Source organism: Chiroxiphia lanceolata, chromosome Z, assembly GCF_009829145.1.
Source record: "Chiroxiphia lanceolata isolate bChiLan1 chromosome Z, bChiLan1.pri, whole genome shotgun sequence".
Classification (NCBI taxonomy): Eukaryota; Metazoa; Chordata; class Aves; order Passeriformes; family Pipridae; genus Chiroxiphia; species Chiroxiphia lanceolata.
Window position 1 is genome coordinate 56,062,653 of NC_045671.1, and position 19,649 is coordinate 56,082,301.

A 19,649-nucleotide genomic window follows, 5' to 3' on the forward strand; every position below is an offset into this window, starting at 1 on the left:
GCTTTTTTTTACGTAAGGTTTGAAATTAAGACTTAGTCACAGAGAAGGCACTCTAAATCACTGCCCTATACTCTATTATAATGCTCATGTTTGACTAAAATTGGCTTAAGGATGTGGCCCTGCTCAGGGATTTAGTTCCTGACATCTTTGCTGAACGCTTTGTCTCCACACTCTCTCTTTATTCTTGTTCTCATAGAAACTTACAAAAACACAATGAAAACAAGTTTGAAGAAAGTCTGTTGTCAGAAGCATCCTTCCAGCATTCCTCTTTCATGAATTTTATATAAAATTTCTATTTTATTAATTAGTATCTAGTGTTCTACTGCCACTGTTTGAACTTGAGGATGTAATCTGAGATGACTAGTTGTCTGTAGCCCTGGGAGCAGACAGCTCATACATGCAAGACAGACAGATCAGTGTCATTTCTCTGGACAAGTCTGGTATGTTCCCTTAATTCTGGCTGTACAGCCCTCTGGTGCATGTCACAGGACACCAGCAATTCCAGTGTGGTGAAGTCATCAATCTTCTGGCATGTTTGCTAGTTATTAGCCTGGTTTAGTGACACAGGTATCTGGCCACTAAAAACTACGCTGTGCATTTGGTCCCATTTAACTGCTAATAGTGGCTTTCTGGTATTTATCTGATACAATGGTTGAAATGGTGCTCCACAGTAGGTATGCTGTGATTAGTCTATGAGACATTTCTTTCCTGGACAAGTTGCTCATTAGAGCCATTTCAGGCAAATATAGGGTTGTTTGTTCTAAAAAAGTGGTTTCTTTAGTATTTCAACCAAGCAACTAGTATATGTGACAAACATAAATAAGGCCTCCCTCTAGAAACATGGATGTTTACAGTAAGCTGATGCTAATTTACCTAAGAGCATTTCTGAAAAAAAATCTATAGGTCTCCGTTTATCATAGACTCATTCAACCAATCTCTGTTTAAATCCTAATGGAAAAAGTAAGTCACCTTGTCTTGTCTAGGTAAAATCCCTTTGTGAAGCACTACAGCTCTGAGTAACCACACCTCTCACTCCAAATCTCAGCCAAATACTATGTAATCAGAGACAGAGTCAGGGCAAATTCTCCACTCCCTTTCTCACAACATTCTTTGACTAGACTGTGGGCAAAAGACTTAAAAGTGTAGTAAGTGAATGATCTGGTCTGATTCAATCTTCATTATTTCCTCAGAACTCAAAACACAGTGATCTGCAAAGTACTTGCAATATGTTTTGTTTGTGCATACAATGGCTTGAGATATGAAAAAGAATAGCAATGTTTGCCTAGTTTTCTCCCAGGTGCACATGCTTTGAGTTTACATCTCTTCCCAAGGCCCCCCATGCAGAACTGACCATGGTGCAAATCCTTCTGCCATTAGCCTTACACTTTTCTTAGGATCAGTCAGTTCCTTCTGACAGTGTCAGGATGATGACACTGATGAAGTCCAAGCCCTTCTAATCAGACCTGCAAACACTGATTCAAAAGCTAAGTTTTCACAAATTTTGTGCCACTTTAATTCCCTATCTGAATTATTACATAATGCCAGTAAGATAATAACAATGTTCCTCTGCTTTCTCTGATTAAAACCCACTTTGAATCTTTAAGATCTGTGTACATATTAGCATATAACAATATTTTTGTGTAAAAACATACCCTGCAAATGTACTTCTGGTGCAAAACTCAGCTCTCCCATGGCGAACAACAGATGCTTAATTTATGCAAAAAAAAAGAGTCTGAAGCTTTGTTCTGCCAGGGATTTTTTTCCCCTCTCATTTCATGTTTACTTGTAAAGTATCTTGTTATATCAGCACTTTATGTTCTTTATCATAACTGTACCTGAAGTTTCATATAATTCTGTCTCACTGCAACAGAATCTGCTTGAACATTTGCAGACTCTCCAGAGACAAGCATTGTCAGCACTTGGCAAATCTTTCAAGTAGTGATAATCACAGTAAAATTTAGTAACACTGCCACTTGTGTACAATATAAAAATCTTCTTGAGGCAGGTTTTGAAAGGAACAGCTCTTGGGCTCCCCAAGAGCACAGTCCTCTCCAAATAAAGGAGTTGACTATTGCTAATCATGCCCAATTTTGTACCAGAGGAAGAGCTGCAGTTACTACTACTAATAATATAGATTCGACAATCTATATAGATACTGTCTCTAAAGGACCACTGTTGATATTCAAATAAACCAGCAACTCCTAACTCTGTAAACTGTTTTCATCACATGCTGCTTTTAATCAGCTTTTTTACTATTGCCACATGGATATCGACAAAAGGCTTGTTAAGGAAAGGAGATACCACCTCATAATCTTCACCTAATGAGTGCTGAGACAAGAAGGAATACAAACATTAAAGCCCGCTAACAGCAACACTACACCTTTGTCATTCAGTGCCCAGCTCAGGCCACTCCACCTGAATGCTGTGGAGAAGCTGTAGCAGAACCATTAAATCGTAAGCTCAATTTGAAACCAATTTATCAAAACTGTGATTAAAAGGCGGGTTCCAGGCAATTAGGGAGCAAGTGAGAAAACTGGGCTGTTGGCTACATTTGCGCTAATGAACCCAGGATTTAAAAGCATGAGGCGTTTCTGAAGGGAGGGCAGGAAGGACAGGAGGCAGCAGAGAAGGGCAGCGGAGTAATGAGGGACAAGGCCAGCTACTCTTGAAGAAAATCACTTTGTTTTCTTCACGGAGGCCTGTCACAGAGCTGTTCATCTCTACTCCCTCCTTCGTTAGTAGGACAACTACAGAGAGATACAGCACTACGGCACTACTGGGGTGTAGAGGGTAAAGCCTTGGAGTGCTCCACAGGAGGAGCTTCATGACTGTGACTGCAAAGGGAGGAAGACCAAGTACAATGGCAGCAGGGGGGAAGGTTAGACAATGAGGTTAGGGAAACTGTTTCAACAAAGGTGAGAAACACACAATTAAATCAACACTAAAACACAGCAAGGAAAGAAAATAAAATGTAAACATACTCTAGAGCATGTGTTTTGGGGATTTTTTTTTGTTTTTGTTTTTGTTTTTGGGGGGGTTTTTTGTTGTTTTTTTGGGTGGTTTTTTTTGGTTTTTTTTTTTTTTGTTAGTTTGTTTTTGTTTGCTGGGGAAGAATGGGAGTAGAAGAGGAAAGGGGGGTGCAGTCTGCCCAATCAGAGATGGTTTTTTGTTTGCATTGTTTTGTTTGGTTGGTTTTGTTTGGTTGGTTTTGTTTGTTTTCTTTTTTGTTTTCTTTTTTTTTTTTTTTTGGTTGGTTTTGTTTTTTTTTTTCCTGCAATAGAAAGGCCAAAATGAAAATGCCAATGGGATGGCAACGCATAATTCCCACCCTATGGGCGGCACTACACATTTTCATCTTGGCAAGAAATGTGATGTAGCTCCAAAACAACAGTCCCAGAGTATATTTAGCTACTAAAGCTGTGGCACACAAATGTCACATTCCCATGAGTCAACCCTTTTAAAGAATCCCTTTTCACACCCCCCCAGATCTTCCCCAAGATGCCTGCACTGAATTAAAAGTGAAGCATATGGATGGATGTGACATCATCAAAGCAACCATGTTACAGAAAAGAAAGCAGTAAGTGGATTCTATACAATTAGTACAATCAGTAAGGAGCCATTTGTGAGAACAGAAAAGGAAAGAAAACACTGTTCAAAGAATTTAACAAAACCAATGAAGAACAACACAAAGCACCTTGCAAAATCAGGAGAAAATGTTAAATTTTTTTTCTTTGTGAATGTGTGAAAGCAAAAGAAATCACAGCAAAAGTGAAAACAAAATTTTGATAAAGGGATAGTAAGCGTAACATTTCCTGATTTGATTTAGTGTAAGAACTCCTTCCTTTGCCCTGTTAAAACAACAACTCAATAGCAATTTGGGAGCCAACTGGCTCTGACTGGGCAAGGCAAGAAGTAACAACACACAAGTAGATGGTAATGGTAAACAACCATGCGGTCACCTCTGCCGCCATTGTTTTCATTGGTGTAGACTGCTTCCAGCTTTGTCAATATTCATAATTAGGCACCAAAGAATGTGAGAGATTTAAATGACCCTGTCAAGTGTTCATAAGGCTCTTTGGTAACCATCACTCCCTGGGGAGGGAAGTATGGAATGTAAGCCACCTCGTCAGTCAGTGAATTGAAGTGAAAATGATTAAATCCAATAGCTATACATTTATTAATATTGTCACTGCATGCGCTTCGGAAAGCTGCTAGTCACATACAAGATGCTTTTTAAGAGCTAGCTTTCCATCTATTAAGCGTTGCTTTGCAAAAGACTTGTGAAGCAGGGACCCACACATAACAAATAGTGCCATTAAAATGCATACACATCTCTGCATTCCTTTGGGTACATAAAGGGCCAGATTTTCCACTATTGGTTTCTGACACCGCTCTCCTGTCTGACACTAGCAGAAGAGCTGGGTTTAAGGATCCCTCCCTTCCTTCCTTCCTCCGTCCCTCCCTTCCTTCCATCCATCCATCCTTCCTTCAGTCCTTCATTCCTTCTTAAATCTGCTTAATGACATTTGCCCCTTTCAGGGTGGATGAGAGAAAGATACCACTTACTTTCAGAAGAGGGAACACTAGATTTTCTAAGAAATGTCCTCTCACCTGAAGCATTTTGAATAACAAGTGTTACTAGCAGACTGGACAGAGAAAGAAAAGAGCCTTATTTTTTGGCTGTCAGCATTCTCAATGATTTATTGCTGAGATGAAAGAGGAGAGCTAGTTAAATCACATACATCTTCAGGAGGGCATGCAAGTTTATCTGCCTTCTTTCCTCTCTATACAAGTGATACCCAGAAACTGCTTTTTTTCAGTTGTCTTTTCACAGCTGAACAGAGAGGGATGAGGAATTAAAAAAAGTGAGGATAATATTTCAAACTGGGTTTAAATAGGAATTAGGAGTCTGAGCTTTCGTCTTCAGCACCGTAAGTCACTTGCACCCAAAGTTACGGTTTTGAGTTTAAGTATTGCAGCCGCCTGAAATTCTTCATCTGCCAAAGCTCAGCAGCCCACAGGTGTGCAGAGTGCAAAGAGGCTCTGTGCTTAACACACAGAGAAGTCTGATCAGGTTCTAGAAATTCTCTTTTTTGGTTTAGATTTGCAGTTATTCTCCCAGAATGTCTACAGGATCAAGCTCTAAAAAAAAAAAAATGTTCAAACAGGGGTAGTTTTTCCCTTTTTTATAGGAAAAGCTAATTAGCTGGGAGGTAGGAGACAAGTTCATATCTTTGCCTGAGGGAATCGAAATCTTCATATTCCATTTCCTGCCAACAAGCCTAAAAGCCAAGGCTACTAGATTAATGTTTGCCATGGTATCTCAAGAAATTTTACTGAATCCCCTGCCTAATTTGACTGGCCTCCTCAAGTGGAAAAATGCTTAAGGCTTTGTCTCTGCTGGGCCAGCCAGGTGACGCCCATTGCCTTTATGGTTACGAACTGTGAAGGCTCTTTGAGGTCAGTCCTGGAGAGTTCAGTGAGAAACCCCGGATATCCCAGGACTGTGGGAGGCATCCTGTATCTGGGGCTGTTGTGAGTAACAGGCACTGAGGTCACAGTTTGGGTCCAGACCACCGGCAGCTGTTCATGCAGCTCTGAAGACTGTTCTGAGATGTTAGTGTGCTCATCACCCCCTGCTGAAAGCCTCCTCAGCCAATGCAGAGAATTCAAGATTCACTGGGTCAGATGGAGGGGAAGGAGTATGATTTAGTAATCTACTAGTTTGGGCAGACAATGCAAAGCATGAGGTCTAGCATGCCAGCAGTTTCTCCAGGAACAGATGATGCTTTTGACTAATGAGTTTTTCATGTAAAATGCATGAACAATAGAGACTGGAATCCACATTTCAATTAATATTTTAAGTGTTTTATATCAAGTATTCATAGCAGAAAGGACTGAAGCTCACGTGTGTTCCTGCCCCTGGTGAGTGCCCTAACCACTCAGCAAGTGAGTTTTACTCATACCCATCTTCCTTCTGACCCACTGAGTACTTAATTAGTCCACACAGAGCAAAACATCTTCAACGGAGCAGAGATTGAAAAAAGAGATCTAAGAACACCCTGGAGAAGAATAACAAGGACTCACATCTCTCTAGCAGTGGAGCTATTTGAACCTAACTCCTCTGTTTAAAAGGAACAATTTTAAACTCTTTGTGATACAGATTACAGATACAGCTGGGAGAGTGATGAGGGTCAAGATGCAATGAGGGGCATCACCATCCGTACCTAGGAGAAAAGGTTCTTTTTCTCTGAGTATGTTCTCGTGGCAAATTTAGGCAATTCTCTGCCTAATTCTCTGTATGTATCACAAAGGGAGACTGGAGGCCAAAGGGCTTGTATTAGACCTAGCTGGTCCAAGATGGAAGAGCTAGTGATCCCCAGGTGAAAGAAACTGGGCAAGAAAGGCAAGAGACTGGCATGGTTGTGTCAGGATCTGCTGGACAAAATATAGGGCAAGAAGGAAATGTGCCAATGGTGGAAGTAGGCACAGGTATTCTGGACCTGATGAGATGCATCCCAAATTCCTGAGGGAATTGCCTGATGTAATTGCTAAGCCACTTCCATGACATTTGAAAAGTGTGGCAGTTAGGTGAAGTTCTAGGCAACTAGCAAAAAGGGAAACTTGTAGTCATCTTTAAAAAGAGTAGAAAGGAGGACCCTGGGAACTACTCACCTGTCAGCTTCACCTCTGTGCCTGGGAAGATCATGGAGCAGATCCTCCTAGAAGCTCTGCTAAGGCACATGGAGGACAGGGAGGTGATTTGAGACAGCCAGCACAGCTCACAGCTTCACCAAGGGAAAGTGCTGTCTGACAAGTCTTCTACAATGAAGAGACTCCATCAATGGACAAGGAAGTGGCTACTGACATAATTTATCTGGACTTCCTTAAGAGCTTTGACACACCTCCAAAATCCTTCTTTCTAAATTGGAGAGAGATGGATTTGATGGGTAGACAGTTCAAAGGACAAGGAATTGGTTGGACAGTCGCATCCAGAGGATAGTGCTCAGTGGCTCAGCGCTCAGATGGAGATCAGTGACAAGTGGTTCCCTCAGGAGTCCGTACAATGTCTTCAGCAATGACAGTGGCATTGAGTGCACCCTCAGCAAGTTTGCAGGTGACACCAAGCTATGTGCGATTGACACACCTGAAGATGGGATGCCATCCAGAGGGACCTGGACAAGCTTGAGAAGTGGCCCCATGAGAACCTGAAGAGGTTTAACAAAGCCCAGCACAAGGGGCTGCACTGGAGTCAGGGCAACTCCCAGTATGAATACAGGTTGGGGGTTGAATGGATTGAGAGCAGCCCTGCTGAGAAGGACCTGAGGGTGCTGGTGGATGAGAGGCTCGACATGACCCAGCAATGTGCACTTGTAATCCAGAAAGCCAATTGCATCCTGGGCGGCATTAAAAGCAGCGTGGCCAGCAGGCTGAGGGAGGTGATTCTGCCCCTCTAAACTGCTCTGGTGAGACCTCACCTGCAGTGCTGCATCCAGTTCTGGGGCCCTCAGCACAGGAAAGACCTGTGGGAAGCACCTGTTGGAGCAAGTCCAGATGAGGGCCACAAAGATGACTAGAAAGATGGAACACCTCTCCTATGAAGACAGGCTGAGAGAGCTGGGAAAGAGAAGGCTCTGGGGAGACCCTATAGCAGCCTTCTAGTACCTAAAGGGATTTAAAAAAGAGCTGAAGAGGAACTTTTTACAAGGGCAAGTAAAGATAAAACAAGGGTGAATGACTTTAAACTGAAAGAGGGTAGGTTTAGATTAGATATATGGAAGAAATTCTTTACTGTGAGGGTGGTGAGGCACTAGAACAGGTTGCCCAAAGAAGCTGCTGATGTCCCATCCCTGAAAGGGTTCAAAGCCAGGTTGGATGGGGCTTGGAGCAATCTGGTCTACTGGAAGGTGTCTCTGGTCATGGCAGGGGGGTTGGAATGAGATGATCTTTGGGGATCTCTTCCAACTCAAATAATTTCATGGTTCTATGATTCTACGGTTGTTGAGAGAAGGAAATAATGTGAAATTAGCTGAGATCTGCTAGGGATTCAGACAAAGGCAACATAAAAGCGCACCCTTAAGAGCAATGGGAAGCCTGCATCTTGCTCTTTCAGAGAACAGATCAAATTTAAAGAGGGCTAAATCCCCACTATTTCCCTTCCTTTCATACATAAGACACTCTATAAAGGCATGCACTTCTGTTTGTTTTGTGTGGTTTCCTCAGGCAGTGAATTATCTAGGACTGAGTCTAAGATTGGCTGTTTAGTTTCAGGCTTTACGATAAGCTTTTAATTATAGCACAAGAGTTTCATTACATGTTACTCCAAGCCAGCTGGAAGCAGTTACACTTTAGTCCTCCTCCCCCTCCCTCCTCACCACAGGATATCATTTCCAAGGCCTTACCCTTCTTGTCTTGATGATTATGGGATGAAACTGCCACATATGGATCTGTATTTTCAGATGAACCAAGCGGATCCTTCCAATCCAGCAAGCGTCCCCTAGCATCATAACCCTGTCGAGCGCGAGAGTCAGAAGTGGTGGTGCTTGGGACTAGGGAACTGGAGTGTCCTGTTTACATTATAAATACAGGTAGGGAAGACAAGTCTCATTAGTCACTTACCACTCTACCTCCCCATGCTCAGGAACGCACGGACTGCTTTGCTTCCATGATGGGTGAACGTCTTGCCTTAGGCTGAGCAAAAGTCCTTCAAAACACAGCCCCAAGAAAGAGGGGATGTGAACCTTTCAGATCAGGGTGCTAAGAGGTGCTGCCACTGAGCTCGCAGTTCTTTGCTTTAACTCAACAGAGCTAAAAACGTGTGAAAGAAGGTAAGCACACTTCATTCAAGTCAAATATCCTTTGGCTGGATTCAGTACACAGCCTGACTGAAACTGAAGTGTCAGCCCATACTGTCGTGGTACTGGCTTAGTTAAAAAGCAATTTTAAAAAGAATTTAAAACAGAAAAACTTCTAAAATGGCCAAAACTGAATGGGAATGCCAGAACTACAAAATGGCAACATCAGTGGCACTCTGCCTCATGCCCCCAGGGGAATGAAGGACAGCCAAGCACCAGTGTGCTCACACTGTGGCATCCCACTCCAGATGGGATATGTCCAGGGCCAGCTGCTCACACCTGCTTGCACCATCACTATTGGTCCCGTCTGAGCTGATGGTCCAAAATGACTCTGAAATAAGCACAAAACTGAATATGGTTTCTGCTCAGAGTGACAGTTAAGACAATGTCTCACTATGCGGATCTGCCCAAGAACCCATGACTCCAGCAGCAGCTGGACTGAGGTCTCAGGTGCCTTTTATCCATTACAAATGCTCTAGACATTGTTACTGCTGTCCTGAATAAGGCTGATTCGCTCTTTGCATATCAAATACCCCAACCAACAGCACATTCACAGAATGTGCCCTGCTGGAAACATGGCACAATTTTAAAGGTGGATTGGCTCAGGTAGAGATGTAGCACCAAAACGTTTGAGATGCTTGGAGTCTACTGTCTCTGGAAGATGGCTAAGCTGCTTTGGGGAGGAAGTACCAAACACCATCCACACTACACCATTTTGACCTCAAAACCACTCTGAAAGTTTCCTTTCAGTACATGTGCCAAAGTGAGTTATTTTGAGCAGGATCCAAGGAGTTCTGGGCCTCCTTAATTTGAGGTGGAGTAAGTGTATTACCCCTTGCCTACTTTTCTGAGACAGCCTATCAAAAGAGGTGTTTGTGACACATGCTCAAACACAAACTAACAGAATTGGATTATTCACAGACAGAATGGCATATAGCGCTTTTTCTTCAGATAACACTAGATAGACTGACAGCAGCCCTTCTCCTTTTGAACAGCCCAGCAAACTAATTTTCCTTCCTTAGATGAATCTCCCTTGGAGAAGAGTCCAATCACCAGGCTACAGACTGCCCTAGCAAGGACCCTTTCCCTGCTCCTTCCCTTGATCTTGCTTCACTGCTTGGAAGAATAATTTGAGACTCACTGGGGCAGAGACAGATCAACACAAGGAGCTGAAATTTAAATCCTCCCAGAGAAGGCTTAGAGTTGGTCAGTTAGAGCCTGTGCTTCTATAGTTTATTTTAAAGTCACGTGGATAAGCACAAAGCTTTTGGAAGCTGCATCTCAAAAAAGCTGTTTAAATGCCTTCTAAAGCCACCCAGCCCCAACTCTCATAAGAGAAGAAAGAGATGATGAACCGAGATCCTCAATTCCACTCCAGCAACCAAAATCTAAATGTTGGCCACCAATGTCCTCAGGCTTTTTGAAGCACCCATGTGCTTCAATTTATCCAGCTCTTTCACCAGCTTCATGGTGTTGAGCTACTGAGGAAGTCAGCAAAATACTGCAACTTCTATTAAGATGCTGTTATGAAGTCCTGCCGAATATTAATGAGGAAAAAAATGTCTGTGCTCCTCTGTATGTTTTCAAGGAGCCCTTCTGATTTCCTGCACAGGATTATAGGTGGAAACAGTTTGGACTGTGTTTAGCACAGGACATGGACACAATGAACTCCTGTAACTTGTATGCTTAGAAAAGAAAGCCGGTAAAATTCACAGCAACACAATTTAGCTCTGGACTTCAGTCTGAAGGCTTATACTGACAAAGGCACTGGATTATTTTTTACCCACTCATGGTAGAAAGTCTGGTTTCTCCCAGCCATCTTTCTTTAGCATGGCAAATTAAAGGCTGTATTTTGTTAAGAGAGAGCTTTTAATGTCACTCAAATAGAAAAGAGAAGACAAAACATTATTGTCTTTTAAAAGGTTTCCATAAGCCACAGCATGGCTGGGAACATTGGTAACACACAGTTAGATAATGATGGACTCTGATCCAAATGTGCTGCCTGCTCCACAGCAGTCCTGCAGCAGGTCTGCTTGTTTCCAAAAGGACAGGTAGAGGTCCAGTGATTGAAAGCACACACATATTCCCTTGAAGTAAGAATATGCTGGAGCATGAAAGGGTTCACTCAACACCATTTTAAGCTTGTCAATTCCTGTGCTCATCCCCAACAAATAAGACAAATAACAGGGCAGAGAGCATGCTAGAAAATGGAAATTATGGGATTTTTATGTTTTCTTTTCCCTAAGGACTAATCCACAGTTGCAGCATTCATGGTGTTCCAGACTCTGAGTTAATACCTCATTCAGCAACCACAATAATGTGTACAGTATTTGGTCAGCCTACAAATAGTGCTGCACTCAACATAAGAAAGCAATTAGTCATTGCTTGATAAGGAGGTAAAAGAAAAGAAAATTTTGTCAAGTAGCAATCATGGTTTTGCCTGTGTTTGATATGCATTTATATACCCATATCTCTGTCCAGACACTTGCACTTTTAAGTGTGTTTAAAGGGGGAATTCTAAGGAAAAGCTATAAGTAAAGTCAAAGAAAAACATGTCATAATACAGTAATCTAGAGGAAGTATATGCCTAAGGGACACATTTTCTGGGAAAAAAAAAAATATTTCCTGAACCATATGTTGCCAATACACAGAGAACTTCCTTGTAATGGAAAGCTAAGGCTTTGTGAAGATATTAATGTGTACCAGATGGTCACTAGGTGGAGAGAGGTTTTATACAAAAGAAAGAAATCAGTCTATTCTCTCTGTTACTAATGTGTTAGTAAAGTACACACTAAGAAGCAAGCTTCCACAGCTAACTGAGATAAACTTACTTCCATTTGATTTTCAGGAAGCAGGGCAGGAGCAGATTAAACCTGAGCCTGTCCCAGTTGTGCTAGAGCAGTATTCTGCAAACACTTACTACTGGGCAGTGATACTGCTCCCCTAAGCAGTATCACAGTGCCCTGTAAGTGTCTGAATAGCCAGTCCCACTGGGTGAATTTCAGTTCTGAGCAGTGGCACCACAAATGCGTGAGCTACTTAAGTTTCTCTCATAAACAGAAAAGACTGAAGTGGCAGGCAACCCAGTCCTGGCCCTCTCACACACAGCCATTATTAAGCCTTTACAATGTGTTGTATAGTTTGCAGCACATAGTGGGCCTTTTTTTCCCATTACACCATTTTTACCACTCTGACAATAGGCTTTGCTGAAATTTAAAGAGGCCTTTGCACATCTGAGATGTGGCCAGTACCTCTGTGTTAATAATAGTTAATACAAAATCATCTGAAAAAACAATTCTGCCTTTGTTTTAAAGCAAAGAGTCCGAATAACTGCACACATAGTGCTTTTCAAATGTCTTTGTTTAAAGCAAACACGTAAAAATCAAACAGACACACTTTTTAAAAATCTGGTTTAGGTGCTTCCATTATTTGCAAAAACTTTTCATTTGGAGTGCTGTAATCAAGTAACAGAGGCAGAGTAAAAGCACTTAGTGTCTACAAGCACATATAATGATTCAGAAAGGCTGCACTTCTGTAACTAGAGCTTGTTCTGAAGTGCACTTGTAAAACGTAAGCAGAATTTTTCAGGTTTAAAACAAAGACAGAGATTCAATACGTATTTGATAGTTGCTCTAATATGCACAAGTCATTAGGATCTCAGAGGTTAAGATGTCTGCGTGCTATCCTATTAACAGCTATAGCAACCTAATTAGACAATTAGAGGGAAAAGCTAAATCAATACTACAGAGGGAGAAAGGACTATGGCTAGAGGGTTAAATAAGGGCCCAATTCACTAAGAACTGATGTTTCCAAAGGTAATTGAAGCTGCTTAGAATTTTGCAGAGGAATCTAGCCTAATCTCTTTGTTTAAATATGTGGCTCTTGCATAATTTCTCTCTGACCTTCTGCAGCCAGACCTTTAGTCTGCTATCCTCTCCTTGGGTGTCACTTGAATAGTCACCTGCGTGGACTTTGCACTTTACTTGTAAGCAATTGATCATGTAAGACTGCCCTAGAAAGAAGCCCACTTGCCAAACTCATGAGGAGTTTGGTGCCAAGAATACAAAGATTAAGGGCTTGGTTCTCCTTTCATTCACACCGCTACAGATTGGCTGTAAGTCTGTTGAAGGAGGGTGATTTATAGTGGAGAAAATCAAGAGAATCAGGCCTTAAGACTTCTTTTCTCTTAGTTTCAGATGCTTTTGGATATATTTGGCCCACTGAATCAAAAAAAACCCTGAGCATTCACTTGGTTGGTATTCTGGTTTATCCCAGTGTTCTGAGGCTTAATCTATTACAACATGCCATTTACTTATGCATTAAACTGTACTCAGTAACATTAAAATAGATAATTCATAAAATTTTCATTTTCTCAAGAAAAAAAAAATTACTCAGATCAGTTACTACAGCTAGCAAACATGAATGTGTTTACTAAGACTAGTTTACTACCTCATCCTAGGATTTTTGCACTTCTGATGTGGAAGATCAATAGAGGTGACTAGTGCATTTTCTTTCATATTTTGCCATGATAGGTGAAAAGAAAGACTGACTGCAATAACATCAGAATGGATACTTTAACTAAACTCATAAAAGGAGGAACTGACTTGCCTAGCAGCCTTGTTATCAGGGTGTACCTGAGAAGGGTCAATGAAATAACCTTTGAAAGACAGGGCATGAATGGGAATCCATGTTAAAGCTGGGTCAGCATTTCTCCAGTGCATCTGTCTGTAGGGTTCTGTTTTAAAAGCTTGGTTCATTTACGGAGTCTGTCTTTGGGCTTGACAGTAAAATGAAGCCCCTTTTTTTAACTATACTCTTTTGGATTCCAACTTTTTTCACTTCACTTGAAACACTCTTCTGCTTTTTTAGTCATATCAGTTTATACTGAAGTTCCTGCTAATACTGTAGTTGGCAGGATCCAGAACCACAATCTCACAGCTATAACTTTGTAGCCTATGAATTCACTTAGAAACAGCAAATCTAGAACATTTCTGGCATGTCAGCACTATGTCCAAAACCATTTTCTTATCTTTACATTCAGCAGTATGGATTTTGTTATTACTCTTTTTCAATTGTGGCTCTGTGCATTGGAAATACAGCAATTTTATAATGAAAGAAAGTACAAACTGTATATGCAAATGAAACTGTGAGTCTTGCATATAATACAAAGTCTTAACTTGCCTTTGATTTAGTACACTCCCTTCACTGGTTTTCATTATCATATTTTCAAACAAGTTTCACCTGCACATTTTTCATTTCCCAGTAATAAACAACAAGGGGAATTTGATTTTAGTTTTACAAATGTCGAACAGCACTACTGTGCCTCCAGTTATTTATATTCTGCTGTACTGAGCTGTCATTGCTTCTGTTTTACACCTACATATTCTGCAGGCATGAGACGAAAGGATCAATTAAAAGTTCATCTCAACTTCACATTAACCTATCTCTTGCTATGTTCAGCCAAATATATGGTGAATTTGACCTAGCCTTGCTGAACTGCTAGTCTTGTACATCCTGAAAGCAACACTACAAGGAAGCTCCAACCCCATATGGAAATTTCCCACTGACTTCACTGGGAGCAATACCACATATTCTCAGCTTGTGAGAACTTATCTTTGTTCAGAATGTCTATAAAGAAAAACTATTGCAATGTATGCCTAGGTTTGAATTTAAAGGGATTATTTATTCTGCAATGATTCCTCATGAAGATATTTGTTCTTCACTCTTGCATAATCCACTTCCAAATATCCAGAACAAAGTGATGAAAAGCACTGTGAGCACAGTTTAACAGCTGCCTCATGGGAAACTGGTACTGTAGGCTTGTAGAAATGATCCTCTTCAGCTCAGGTAATTTAATTTGCTATATGAATTTCTTTTATTCTTTTTTACAGACTGGGCCTCATTCAGGCAATAAGATACTGCAAGAATGGACAACATAAATGACTCACCCTAGAAGCAACAAGAACCTTCAGGAATTGACACATAATCCAGTCTCAATTCACATGGCTAGTTTTCCTTATGAGAGATCTTCCTACCCAAGGGTAGTTCCCCTCCTTTCCCTAAGGTATCTCTGACTGGCTGCTGTAGCAGTAATGACACCAGCCTGGACGGCTCATGAGTGGGATGTGAGCTGCTGTATTGTTTTTCCTGGTGAACAGGTAAGATGCATCACTGTACCCAAGTGTTCCTTTGAGTGTTCTCATGAAGCATACTCTTAATCATGTCTGCTGGCATGCCATTAAAATAGGCCTTATCTGACTTTAGTTCAGTGGAGACAGTTTAGAGGGAGGACAAGAAAAGAGGGATTGAAAATCAAGAGGTATGACTTAATCCTAATTGTGATTAGTGAATCGGGCCCTAAAAACCAACATAAAAGAAGTAAAAAAGGGTAACAGCTATTTGAGTACAGGAACTACTAACTAACATGAGGATCTGGGGAGAATTTTTAAAAACACTCATAAACTGACCATACAGTGTGTCGTAAGACATTTCATGATCAGGTGAAGCAGTTGAAATGTCTATGAACAAAATAAATTGGGAAGAAACATTTAATACAACAGAAGTATGAAAATCCTTAAAAGTTTAGTAAAAAGTGATTCCTCCAAAATGTATTTGCTGTCAGTAAATAAAGAAACTAAGAACTTCCTTACCATTCAGGGCTACGAAGGAATCTGAAAGACAAATAACAGGGGAAAAATCATTATTTCTCACTTGTTTTTTCTTTTAAATAGTTTCCTGCTAGCAACCATTTATGTTTCAGCTGACATTTATAATTATGTGGTTAGTACACTAAGGACCCAGGCAACACTAATATTCAGACATACCCAAAAACAATGTTGGGCTTTGAAAGTGTTCATGACCAGCTCTGTACAAGGAGTAGCAAGTGGGAAAGCCAGTGTCCTCCCTGCCATGGCTTTCCTTACAAGTCCTAATCTAATGCAAGGCATTGCAAGGGATGCAGCCAGCAATAAGGACAAAACTCAGATGACCCATGACCACATGAAGTAATAAGATCAGCTGGCTTAGCAGGGAATGAAATCTACCCCTGTGCAGTGTCAAGGTTCAATGCATCATTCAGAGCTAAAGAGGGATTTAAGCAGGGCATGGGCTTTGTTGCTTTCTGCACAGAAGCAGATCTCTCTCCAAGAGCACAATGTGGTGTTCCTGAATAATTTCCTACCCCTTCTTTTATATATATATCAGGTACACTCCACTCCTGCCTAACCTATTTGCCTAAGGAGAGCAGAACTGGCTGAAAAGGGCAAAGATGGACCAGCTGGGAACTGACCTGATTTTGGTTCTAACTCATTTTACAGGGAACAGAGGGCAGAGTATGTGTACACCTCCTTCGAAAATCTTTTCAGACAGCCTACACTGCCCTGTCTTAGGGCAGAGGCTGAAATCCTTGTACTCCTTCAAGCACAGTGATCACAGTAATTAACAGCTCTTGAATAAGGATGCACAAGGCATGAGAAAGCTCTGGCTTTCTACAAAGCAGTTGGCCCACACTGTATCCCATGGCACACTCCAGCCCTCCATTATTTTGCTCTGTATTACAGCAGTAATGACTCTCTAACTGTACATTAATTCCTCAGCTTCATCAGTTTTATTGCATCTACAGGCATCAGTGCAAATTGCACTGAAAAGAATGTGTCTTGATTTCATGAGGTTCATAAATAATATTTGGGGCTCAGAATTAAACCAACTTTGGAGAGAACATTTGGAACAAGAGCTGTCCTGAACACAGATGTTGGTATTCCTGAAGGCTCAGAAATCAGCATGCAAGGTTCCTCTGCATGTAGTGCAAGCTATGCACTTTTACGCATTTCAGTGCAAAACCGTAAATGTTTAAAGACTGTGTTTAAGCTTTCAACTCTTGGTGTCAGTACCTAAGGTTTACTATTGAAATTTCTTAAGCAGAGTCAGTGGTACATAACCCTTAATACCACTAAGTTGTCCAGACTGTGTATAAAATCCTCTAAGCTTCACAAACTAAGCAGTTGTCACTTCTTGATTCAGATCCAAAACTGAAGATATATTTCACTGTCTCCCTGTGCTGCATGGGAATGCAGTCCACGTCACAGACTACACTAAGAAACCAAGCCACTTCTGTACATAAACAATCCAACCACCATGGCTAATAAAGACAGTGAATACCAATTCATTATGTCATTGCTGTAATCAATATCCTCTAGAGCTGAGCTTTTCTCACTATGTAAGTGCTTTGAAGTCTGATGTTTGTATAAATTACACAAACAGGGCTATTTTCCTCAAACACATTTAAACAACAGTTCCTCTTCTGAACCTGCATAGTTAGCTACTGTTGCTGTCCCTGTTGGGGCTTACACTGCTACAAAAGAATGCCTGACAGGTAATGGCATTCTGAGGCATCCTTCTGAGGCATTCAGAAGGATACTGTGACACATGGTAAAGAGAGGGTAAAAGCTTTGCTTACTTTGGCAGTCACCCAGGCCATCTGTATTGCCATGTTCTATGTCCTGTTCAAACGCCAGTCTGAATAATATAAAGAAACAAAACAGTATGAATAACAACAGTCACAGGCATAACCAGAAAAAAATTATCAAATGTGCAACTGAAACTGACCATTTCTTTGGAAATTCCATATAAAGATTGAAAAATTTTAATACAGACATTTGAGTTATTCATCATTGCTTAATGATTTCTTGGCTTCTGATAATGCTCTGTCTTTATATTATTACCTCTAAAAAATCCACTGCATGCCTCACTACCAAGGGAGGAAAAGAGATTTGTGTTTTTTAAACTGTTAAATATGTGATATTATTGGGAGCAACTATAATCTAACCTTAACTTCTTCACAGAGTGGACCAGGTGCACTGATACTTTGGTGTGAGAAGGAAGCTAACCAACTGGGCAGGTACTGCACTGGGGGAAGACAATCTGCATTCCAATCATTTAGGTACTATGACGGATGAGGCTGCAAGGTACATGGTCCAGCCCACAGAATGTATTCCCTTCAACTCAAGGTGCTCTACTGAAAAACACTCACAGGCTTTTCTGACATCCTCAGTTTACGCTCCCAACCTCTGCCTGTGATTTTGGATAACTATTGAAGCTGTTCTTCCAACTTCCTGTAAGGTCAAAAGCGAACAACAAGAACCTTGAAAAACTTCCAACACAAGCCCTTGTCTACATTAGTTAGGATCCTGCCCTTGAGGTATAATTACCCTTGCAGAAAACTCATTCTCCACTCCTGGTCAACCACCACCTGCTCCAGGAGGGCAGCTCACATCTCTGCCTCCTGGTGGCTAGCTTAGAAGTTCACCAGACATCTCCACAGCTGATCTGGACCCCTTCCTAATCACTGGGCAGAGCATGAGGTGCCTTGCTCACTTCTGGACTTCACCATTGCAAGCTGCACTGCCTGTGCCTCGATGGATCTACTGATGAATGCGGAAGCTGCATTCCGTAAGGTACGGAAGTCCCATAGAGCTTGTCGTGGAAGTTCAAAAGGACTCAATGACTTTTGGAATGCTGAAAAAAACTGATACAGGCACAGGTGCATTTTAATATTATTCTACCAAATGTCCAGTCAGGAACAAGCCACACTTTTGTAGTAAAGCATATACAGACACATATATTAGAAACAATTTCTTTACAGAGAGGGTGGTCAGACATTGGAATGGACTGCCCAGGGAAATGGTGGATTCTCTGTCCCTGGAGATTTTTAAAAAGAGACTGGATGTGGCACTTAGTGCCATGGTCTAGTAACCGCAGCGGTAGTGGATCAATGGTTGGACTTGATGATCTCTGAGGTCCCTTCCAACCCAGCTGATTCTATGATTCTATGATTCTATACAGCTATAACTTCCTCAGTGGACAAAATAATTTTAATTGAAACAGCAAGTTAAGAACAAGATAGAAGCACAGGGATTGTAACTTGTCCATTACATACCAAAGACCTGTACAGAAGCAGGGTTGAGTGAGGCCAGCTGTGGGGCTGTCAAGGCTATGCTTGCGATGTCTGTGCTACACTTCCACTACTACCTTGAGGAAGTAGAGCTGTATACCTCAGAGTGGGCAATCATGAGGTGTGTCAGAAGTGGCCAAGAAATGTGAGCTCTGAAGTGGGTCTGCTCCCTGTAGCCTTCACAGACTTTCATTATTTTAAAATAATGAAATTTTACTGTTAAGCAAGGGGAGACCCAGCACTTCCCTAAATCTGTTTTAAGCCCTTACTGTGCTCTGTGATTCCTCATAGTAATGCACAGTAAATTAGAAAGACTGGTTTTGTTTTCAGTGGACAAATTGCTTCAGTAATTTAATTTGGATTCTATTGCCTCTTTAATCAGCTGTGATGGCTCCAGTGTAGGCTGGTCCAGACATATCCATCCAGTTTGCTCCTTTCAGTAACACGCGGACCTTAGTACAGCTCTTTCATTTTCTTCTTCCTCCTCTTTCAGCAGTTACCAATCAGCTGACACTTCACATCAAAAAAATTTGTGAGACATTTCAGAAGCGAATGCAAATAAGGTAGAAACAAACACTTCCCACATTTTTCCTTCCCTAAGAGCCCCATGTTTCAAATAGCTGTGCCCAAGACTGCCTGGCGCCACTGCCAGAGCTTTGCGTCCCATCCAGCCAGAGCTCTTACTCACTTGGAGCCAAGGACCAGCTGTGTGCACACCCCGCTCTCCTTCACCCATCCACAGTACGGGTCTCTGGACGCTATGCAGGCCCTTGTGAAAGAAGAGCACAAGGTGGCATTTGTGAGCGCTTCCGACTTCCTACGCCTACTGCTCAGGCTTCCGACAC

The 19,649-nt window shown here is 41.5% G+C and overlaps 1 protein-coding gene across 6 annotated transcripts in view; it reads right to left on the bottom strand.

Annotated features, from left to right (window-relative positions):
- Window positions 1–19,649, bottom strand: part of SEMA6A (semaphorin 6A) — a 117,419-nt gene that overhangs the window by 19,739 nt on the left and 78,031 nt on the right. For 2 of the 6 annotated variants that reach the window (XM_032675054.1, XM_032675058.1), the window contains 5 exons: window positions 19,493–19,573; window positions 17,311–17,369; window positions 15,506–15,526; window positions 15,323–15,373; window positions 8,403–8,567 (listed from right to left, as the gene is read on the bottom strand). In XM_032675054.1, coding sequence (XP_032530945.1) covers window positions 8,403–8,567; window positions 15,323–15,373; window positions 15,506–15,526; window positions 17,311–17,369; window positions 19,493–19,573 — 377 coding nt within the window. Of the gene's footprint in view, window positions 1–8,402; window positions 8,568–14,513; window positions 14,774–15,322; window positions 15,374–15,505; window positions 15,527–17,310; window positions 17,370–19,492; window positions 19,574–19,649 lie in introns of those variants that run through there. The other 4 variants (XM_032675055.1, XM_032675056.1, XM_032675059.1 and 1 more) reach the window with 4 other exon arrangements.